This window comes from Myotis davidii, unplaced genomic scaffold, assembly GCF_000327345.1.
Source record: "Myotis davidii unplaced genomic scaffold, ASM32734v1 scaffold807, whole genome shotgun sequence".
Taxonomy (NCBI): Eukaryota; Metazoa; Chordata; class Mammalia; order Chiroptera; family Vespertilionidae; genus Myotis; species Myotis davidii.
Genome location: NW_006298272.1, coordinates 51,659 through 60,605, shown reverse-complemented (window position 1 = coordinate 60,605; position 8,947 = coordinate 51,659). Strand labels below are relative to the sequence as shown.

Below are 8,947 nucleotides of genomic sequence, written 5' to 3'. Positions count from 1 at the left end.
GCCGGCGCCGCCCGCAGGAGGAAGGAGGCTGCCCGTGGCCTCTACAGGCGTGTGCCTGGCGTGTGCCCGTGGCCTCTGCAGGCGTGTGCCTGGCGTGTGCCCGTGGCCCCTGAGCAGACAGACCGACGGACGAACAGGCTCGGGCAGCGGGCACCCTCCTGCCCAGGTGCCCCTTCCTGCTGGGAGGTCCTCCTTGGGGCTCTGGGCCCGGGGCCTCCACTCCCCGCTGGGCAGCTCTCACCTGACAAGAGCCTGGGATCAGGTTCCATGGGTGGCCCGCCTCCTGCACGGGGTGGAGCCCGTTCTCTAGACGCAGCCCACAGTCAGCCTGGTGCGCTCTGCCCTTCAGCGTGGGCAGGAGGAGAGCTGGGCGGGGCGGGGACCTCGCCCGCCCGGAAGCCTCGCCTCAGCGCTCCTCCTCTGCCTGCGAGAACCCCATCCGCAGGGCTCCAGGCCGAGGGGACAGTCGTCACCACGCCCCCTGGGGGCACAGGCGGTGCCTTTGTTGAGGGTCACGCGGCCGACGCTGCGGGGGTTCAGGGGGTATATGTGGGCCAAGCTGGCGACGTGCACGGAGCAAGAGCTGAAATGGTCCGGGGAAGAGCCATTCTCACTCCTCTCGTGCGTTTGGGTCGGGGGGGCAGGAGGGGAGCCCGTGTGGGGGCGGGGAGCCCGCGGGATGGGTGACAGGGAGGCAGGGTCTGTGCTCTGGTGGCGGCTCGTCTCCGAGGCCCGGGGACCTGGATGCACAGCTTTTTTTCGGCGGCTACTGCCTTAGCAACCGGAGGCAGACGTGGCCCCCGGCTTCACGTGGCGGGTTCCACACGCTCACCTGTCAGCCACGCAAGGAAGCGCGTGACCCTGCAGTGACTGCGGATGGGGCCGCGTAGTTCTTGTGGGCCCGGCACACACGGGCAGCACCTCTCACACCCCACGGAGACCAAGCCCCACGCGAGCGCCACAGGCGTCTTCGGTGGAACAAGTTTCCCCAGTAACACCGGTTGGCCTGACCTAAAGCTTTAACTTCACTCCTGGCCTGTGAGCCTAAATACTTGGAGCTGTACACGCGTAAGCAGCTTGTGCTACGCGCTGATGTTCCGTGGGATCTGGGCGGGAGGGGTGAGGGCATAGGGACCGCCCGGAGCGGGGCCCGTGCGATCTGGGCAGGAGGGTGAGGGCACAGGGACCGCCCGGAGTGGGCACCGCGGTCCCTCGTCCTCTGCGGCCGTTCCTGCTTCTCAGGTCCTCGGTGTCCTGTTTCCATGTGTCGCCCTCAGTGTCCCGTGGCTGCTCTCGCTCGGGTAGAGTCTGTGTTTGGATCGTTGTCTGGAGCCGGGGCTCCGGCAGCCGGGACACAGGCGGGGCTTTGTCGCAGGCTCGAGTGTGTAAACACGGCTTCGGCTGCTGGTGGCGGTCGGCGTGGCCCCCGGGGCTGCTCAGACCGAGGGCGGGTGGGCCCTCGTGGGGCACAGGGCGCAGGGCATGGGACTGGCACACACTCCTGCCTGGCTCTGCAGGGACAGGACGGGGCTCTCAGGTGGTCACACACCATCTGCCAGGTCCTCGTCCATCCGGGACCCACGGTCGCGAGCCTGGCCCCAGGGGTGGCCTCCGGGTTAGCTTTTGGGGACGACGTTGAGCTCTCACTCCCTGGCCCTGGGTGGCCCGGGGTGACCTCAGGAGCCTGACACACAGCCCTCGTTCCCTTGCCTTTCATGTTGCAACAGGAACATCTCAGAGTTCTGTAAGCGAGGTCTGCCCCAGGGGAGCCGCCCTCTGCTCCCCTCCCTTCCCATCCTGATAGAGAACCACCCACAGAGTGGCTGCAGGAGGCACCTGGCGGACTCTCGGAGTCTCTCCCTTTCCCGGCCCTGCTCTGACAGCGCCTGCCCTGGGTCCGAGAGGCTGGGGTTGGCACAGGACTCACCCCGACGGCAGAAACGAGGCGTCCCAGGATGGACACCAGGCCTTCCCTCTGCAGCCTCCCGTGGGTTGGCAGGGCCTCTGACCTCCAGGGAACCGTTCTGGGGTCACAGCTTGGCCGCCCACCTGGGTGGGGGCAGGGCAAGGATGGGCAGTGATTGTCCTCACAGCAGGATGGCAAAGATCATCTGCCGCTGAGGGAGGAGGAGCCGAGACCCCAGGGGACGGGACCCAGCTCCACAGCTTGTTACCAAACCCAGTCTGTGTGCTTGCTGCGGACCTGACCTCTCCTGACCTTTGTTGGTGCAGGGCGCAGGTTTCCGAGGGTGGAAGGAAGTGACCTCGCTGTTCAGTGACGACGACGAGGAGCACCTGCTGGGAAGATGCAGATCTCCCAAGTCCAGGGGGTAAGTCCCTGCGGGAGGGGGGACGCGGGCCACAGGCCAGGCCAGGCCCCGTGGGTCGCCCCTCCTCACGGCCCCACCACCCGTCCCTCCGTCACGTGGGGAGAGCAGGCCCGTCAGGTGACACCTCAGGCCCCGCCCCTATGAGGAAGGTGCGCAGGGCCCCCTGATGTCTGGGGAGCAGAGGCCAGGGCTTCGGGAAGGCCTCCCGGGGGCAGCGGAGCCTCAGGCAGAGGAGCGTGGAGGCTGCAGACCAGGGCCCACCTCCCCTGGCACCAGAGCCGCGACCCAGAGCTGCTTCGCTTCACTTCACGGGCCGGTGTCGCCATGACCACCTGCTTCCCTGGGAGGCGGGTCCTGTGTGTGGGTCCCCTGGGCCTCGTCTCCTGGGGCCCCGTGTGCTGGCTGGGGCTCTGGGGACCCCGGGGGATAAAAGGAATCCTCCCCGTATTGGGCCCTGGGCCCTGGGTCCCTCCTGCCGACTGGCAGGCCCGTGAGCACCAGTCGTGCCTTCTGTGCACGTCCACGTGTGGGTCTGAGAGGCAGCCTCACGCGTGTCAGCAGCAGCACGTGGGGACGAAGTCTCCCTCGTTGACTTTGCTGTTTCAAGTTTTACACATCGATTGGCATTAGCGTCCCACACACCTTCGATGGTTTTAGAAAAGGAACCTCTGTGTACAAAATGGACAGAGTCTGAGGCCCCTGCATCACCCCAACCCAACGCCTTTGTCTCCCACAGAACCAGCTTACGGTTGAAGGAAGAGCTGAAGACGGAGAAGAAGTCTGGGTTTTGGGACAATCTGGTCTTAAAGCCGAACACACAGTCCAAGAAGCCAGATGAGATCGAGGGCTGGGAGCCCCCCAAGCTTGCTCTTGAAGACGTGGCGGCCGAGTCGGGTCCCCTGAGCGACCAGGCACCCCGGCCGGGCTGGGAGTCTGGAGCCTGCGCTCGGCCGGGAGGCTGGTCAGCATCCGGCGCCAGAGCCGCGGCCACCTGACCGAGAGCTGGGAGGAGCTCGAGTGACGGCTCGGCCGCGTGTCACCCAGAATCTGCCTAACGCTGCCGCTCTGGCTCCTTCCGCCCAGCCTTGGTTTGCCGTCTCAGGTGTTTTCAATAGAATTGTTAGTCTCTCCAGGTCTCACACCCTGGTGAGGAGTTTCCAAACACTGTGACCGCCCGGGTGCCTGCATGCTCCTGCCCCTGGCGATGCAGTCTCCGGTGCTGCCCCACGGGTACCCGCTGGCACGCCCCGCCGTTTTCAGCGGTGACTCCCGCGTGGCACCGGGGAGCTGACGGTGACCCCGAACGCAGCCGCCGGGATGGACACGCGCCAGCCGGGGTGCCGTGAGTCTGGCCAAAGCCGCGTCAGGTCGTGTTTATCCTGGAAAATCAAACTTCTTCTCAAATTAAAATTCTGTCAACAAATCAAATTCTAGAGAAGCGAACGCTGCCTGCCGCCGGCAGAGGCCCCCGTCCACGGTGGGTGCACTCAGTGCTGCGTGTGTTGAGGTTTTATTTTAACTGCTGGGCTTTTAAACATCGATCTGTATTTTCTTCTACAAACCTGTCGTGCTGTTCTGATTACAGATTGCAGGATGCCCTAAAGTGTGGGTCGATTTCAGTCACTTGATATCGTAATTTTGCTTGGAAACTGTTAACTTGCTCACTGTAGAAAACTTGCAACTGTAGAAAACACTGGAAGTGCCTCCTTTCTAGAATGCCCAGCGTTTTGTTTTCAGGGCGAGATGCTGCGCCTGTGGTGGGACCCTAAGGGCTGCGTCCGGCTGTGGGCGGCGTTTTGTCCATTTTGTCCTTGGCCCTGTGACCACGGGCCAGGGCCCCGGCCAGCTCTCGCCGTGGGCGGCCCGGTATCCGGCCGGGGCTGGTGTGAAGGACCAGGCATCGCTTTTTGTCATGAACAACGTCTGGCTGCACTGGATTCTCTCGGGAGGAACATCCCGGTTGCTCAGGGCTCACGGTGCTGCTCCCTGGAAGGGGGCTGGGTCGCTCCCGGGACCCGCCGCACACCCCACACCTGGAGGGTCAGACGTCTGTCTGTCTGTCGTCTGCCAAGCCTGTCCGTTCACCCATCTGTGTTTTTCAGTAGAACAAGAAGTTTACTTGGCGGAGCCTGGACACGGATGTGCTCTACGCGGTGCTGGGGCTGTGGGCCAAGCTCGGGCGAGGTGGGAAAGTAAACCGCACGCTCATCTGCAAACATTTATGCAAATGCGATGTTCTTCTGCTGTATGGGACCCGGTGAAAAGGGCTCTGTGGGTCTTACTATAGATATTTATTGCTGTGCTTCAGGAGAAAAGTAATCTACCAAAGCAACTTTTTGTGCAAATGTTGAGATTGATTCGGTTTTGGTTGGGGGGTCGTTTGAATTCTGTGTATAGACAACTGTGCGAGGAGCGAGGCGTCTGCTCCTTCTACTGATGCTTTAGTATTTTTCATACAAAAGCGATGGCTGCAGAGAAGGTCAAATCCATCCTTAATGCTGAGGTTTTAAGAAATAAAAGTATCATTTATATTGTCCTTGGTCGTTGGCCTATCATTGGTTCCAGTGAAGGTCACTGCTCACTCACCTCAGGCCTGGAGCCAACGGCCGCCTCTCCACACGTAAACCCTGTTTTAAATGCAAACTACGTGTTTCGTAATCCATGACCGACTGGGACCTGAGCTCTCGGTGTGAGCCGCCTGGCTGCTCTCTGCGAGGCGGGTCGGTGTGGGGCTGCGGGGTTTTGAATCAGTTGTTCCGTGAGTTGGAGACTGAGTTGCCTCCCAGCTCTGCCTGAGAAACAAGCACATCCCCGGCCGGGGCGGAGCTGGGGTAGGGAGGTGGACCCTGTGGGGATTGGAGAGTTGTGGAGCCGTTTCCATGACAACAGTGGCATCATAGGAACCTAGTGTGCCCCTGTGAAAGGAGTGGGAGCTAGGAAAGCTGCAGGAGGTGCCAACCAGAGATGCCTCCCCGAGCAGCCTCCTCTGGGCACTGACTTCCCACCCCTGCCAGCTGCCCAGGTTGCTGGCCGAGCTGCCCCTGGAGTCGCGTCCTGGTCCCTGAAGCGGGGAGAGCCTGTGGGGACCCCGGGGCTCCCGGGCAGGAGCTCCGATTCCCCAGGAGGAGCCTGCGGCGCGCTTTGCCCTCCGCCCTCTGCCTGCAGCTCTGAGGGGCTGGGACAGCTATTTCAATGAAAAGTACCGTGTCGGCGTGCAGGAGGCAGTGGTCAACAACTCTCATCATTGATGTTTCCGTTTCTCTCTTCCTCTCTCCATAATAAAAATACATTTAAAATAAATACTATTTCAGCCCACCAGGCGTGGCTCAGTGGTTGAGCGTGGACCTATGAACCGGGAGGTCATGGCTGATGCCCACCAGGGCACATGCTGCGGGCTCGACCCCGGGTGTGTGTGTGCGTGCGTGCGCGTCCAGGAGGCAGCGACCAATGATCCGCTTCACTGATACTTCTCTCTCCCCCGCACTCTCCCCCCTCCCCCCCCCGAAGTCAGTTTTAACAAGGCAGCTTAGATAATGTAATGTTTTCAAGAAAGCTGACCAACCAGGCAGGGAGTGACAGGAGAGGCCACTGGCCTTGAGGTTTTGAGGACGATTTGTTTCTTTAGAGACCAGGGCTTCAAAGGGCTTCCCTGGCGGTGGCGGTGGCCACAGGCGCCAGGAACCCTGATCCCTGAGCCTTCAAAGCTCAGCAGCGGAAGCCTGAGAGCCAGGGGGCCAGGGGACCAGGGGGGCCAGGGGGGCCAGAGTGCAGCAACCCGAGGCGGTCCAATCTGAGTCACTGTTCCACGGAGACGTGGACTCCCAGGGTGAGGGCCGGGCGCTGCCCTGACATGCACTGTCTCTCGGTGTATGTTTGAAGGAGGGAGGGAGAGATGATGCTGCCGGCCCCCGACCCTCATGACTCACAGATGAACACGCGGCAATGCTCACCCTGGCCGCTGGGCAGCCAGGTTACAGGTGACTTTATGCTATACACCTATACACGTTTTCTAAAATGGACTTGCATTATTTTTAAAATAAAACCATCTTTTAAAGGTTTCAAAGGCATAGGTAAGTATGAAACCACTCACTACAGTTCTGTCAGGGCGAGCCTGAGGAGTGTCAGTAAACATGGTTTATTGTCTGTAAAGCAGTTTCCACAGAGACGTCAGGCTGCCCCATTGCCGCTCGTCATGTCGTCCGTCCCTCCAGCGCGCCAGGGACACCAGACGCCGGCGTCTGTCCGAGGGTAGCACGTGCGTAGCCGGGGCTGTGGCTGGAGGGCGGCCACGCCACTCACACCTCTGCTGGTCACAGACACTTTGCACAATTCACAACTCAATCGCCAAACACCAGGACGGACACACAAATATTCCCCTAGGTCATTTGGTCACAACCAGTGTGGTTAAAATACATCTTAAGAAAAATAAATATTCTGCACAAGGTATTTACACGGAATGCTGGTCCCCCCTCTCCCCCCCTACGCAAAACTTAGAGACAAGTGACCACCAAGCGTGTCACTGATTGGTGTCAGCTCAGCTCAGCGTGTGGCGCTCAAAACCCAGGGCCCTTCGGAACCGTATTTGTTAGGAGGCAAAGTTGCAAATTTTCCAATGCTCAGAAGAAAATAAGTTCTTAGAGAAGGAGGCAGAAATGACTTCACTGGGCTCCCTGACCCTTCAAAGGTGGACACACAGCGCGGCGTCCCCGCCGGAGCAGGAAGCGGCCAGCGGATGCTGGGCTCGGAGGCTGACACGCCGTGGGGAAGGGCCTCAGAACTTGAAGAGGTCGATGAAGTGCTGTGGGGACACGGGCGTGAAGCAGCTGTCGGGGTCGGTGGCCGTGCAGGGGTGTCCCGAGTCCTGCGGGAGGAGGCGAGGGTGACACAGGTCGGTTATCAGCTGCCTAAGCATCCCAAACCCGTCTCTAAGCCATGAGAGCATGACACCGGCACACGCGTGGTCTCAGCACAGAAACCTCCCGCTCCCGTGCTGGACAGACAGCGAACCCCGAGCTGGTCTGAGCTGGCCCTGCTCAGAGAAGGAGACCCCAGGTTTCTGCCGCCCTCCTCCAGCCATGCTACCAACTACACTCATGCTCCCCACGCCCATGCCCAAGCTCCCCTGGGCCACGCCCACACCCCTGACCACGCCCACACTCCCCATGACCACGCCCACACTCCCCATGACCATGACCACGCCCATGTTCCCCATGACCATGCCCACGCTCCCCTGGGTCACACCCCCGCCCCCTGGACCACGCCCATGCTACCCATGACCTTTCCCATGCCCCCTGACCATGCCCACCCTCCCCTGGACCACGCCCATGCCCCCCACCAGGCCACGCCCCCTGACCATGCCCACACTAAGGGATTGTACTTAACAGGAAAAGTGGGTTTTGTGTGAAAGGACTGAGGAACTTGAGAGAACCAGTGGCCTGAACGTTACAGCCGGCGCATTCGCTGGGCCGTGACCACCAGGTGCTGAGGGTGCCTTTACCTGAAGGAAATGCTACTGGACGCGTCTGGAGCTTCCCCTAAGGCTGAGCCTGGCGCTCAAGTGCAGGCCTCGGGCATCTCATGCAAACCCTTCCCTGGGGCTGAGCTAAGCCAGGCCGTGCACCCGGCAGGCGGGGCGGCGATGGGTGCGGGTGCCCTCGGCGGGGCAGGCGCAGGGTTAGTCCCGAGCAGGGCGGGGGGTGTGAGTACCTGGAACAGCAAAGCGAGGCGGCAGTCCTGGAGATGGAGGACAGGTCGGAGGAGCGGGAGGAAAAGGGAGAGATTAGAAGGGCGGCTGGTGAGCTGTGTGACAACAACTGAAAGAAACCAGCAGGAAACGGGCGACAGCCGGGCCACTAAGGCAGCACCCGAGACTCCAGCCAATACCCGGCACCCGCAGCTGTAGACGCACGTCTCAGTCCCCCACGCCCCGTGACCAGGCTGCAGGACACTACCCTCCGTGTTCCGGCAAGACGGGAGCAGAGCCGCCATTACACGGGAGGGGACACTGTGCCATGGAGTCGTTCACAGCCTTTCGGGTCGTTTGGGCCACCAAGTGCAGGCGCCACTGGAGGGACCATCCGCCCTCCGCTCGCTCCTCCTGGTCACCAGGTCTGCGCCCGGCGTGGGGGCCCTGGGGGCCTCTCTCCTGCTCCTGCGTCTCCGGCTGCGCCGCTCCCTGTGCTGGACTTGGCCTCGCGCAGGCCGGGGCGGGACGTGCACTGAACCAACACGTGTGGTGTCACAGGCGGAAGCCCAGGCCCACAAGGACAGGGCAGGGGCCGCAGGACGCCCGGGGCTGGGCTCACACAGCCTTTGGTTTCACCACTTTTTACCCGTGAATCTCACAGGAAACACACACTCAGGGCAAGCGTGGAAAGCACTGCAGGTGAAACGGCTCACTTGCGAAGAAAATAAAATTTAGTGAAGGAGGCACGTGGAGTCAGCCCTGAGCATGGAGAACCTGTCCTCAGAGACGTCTGGGGGGGAGCAGACAGGAAGGGGACCCATCAGACGTCTGGGGGGGAGCAGACAGGAAGGGGGAACATCACACTTCTGGGGGGGCAGACAGGAAGAGGGACCATCAGAGACCCCGGGCGGGGGGAGCAGACAGGAAGGGG

The 8,947-nt window shown here is 61.6% G+C and overlaps 2 protein-coding genes across 5 annotated transcripts in view; one reads left to right on the top strand and one right to left on the bottom strand.

The window, feature by feature from the left end:
• Positions 1–2,217: 2,217 nt before the first annotated feature.
• Positions 2,218–4,866, top strand: TDRP (testis development related protein; the record flags this gene model as incomplete). Its single annotated transcript, XM_006779507.2, is given in 3 exon segments — positions 2,218–2,330; positions 3,067–3,268; positions 3,271–4,866. Coding segments are annotated over 3 exon segments (396 nt in total), but the record flags the coding sequence as incomplete, so codon positions are not given.
• Positions 4,867–6,430: 1,564 nt separating this feature from the next.
• FBXO25 (F-box protein 25) overlaps positions 6,431–8,947 on the bottom strand; it is a 33,299-nt gene continuing 30,782 nt past the window's right edge. For 3 of the 4 annotated variants that reach the window (XM_015570585.1, XM_015570586.1, XM_006773920.2), the window contains 2 exons: positions 8,037–8,063; positions 6,431–7,191 (listed from right to left, as the gene is read on the bottom strand). In XM_015570585.1, coding sequence (XP_015426071.1) covers positions 7,102–7,191; positions 8,037–8,063 — 117 coding nt within the window. In that variant the 3' untranslated portion in view covers positions 6,431–7,101. The remainder of the gene's footprint in view (positions 7,192–8,036; positions 8,064–8,947) is intronic. The other variant, XM_006773922.2, reaches the window with a different exon arrangement.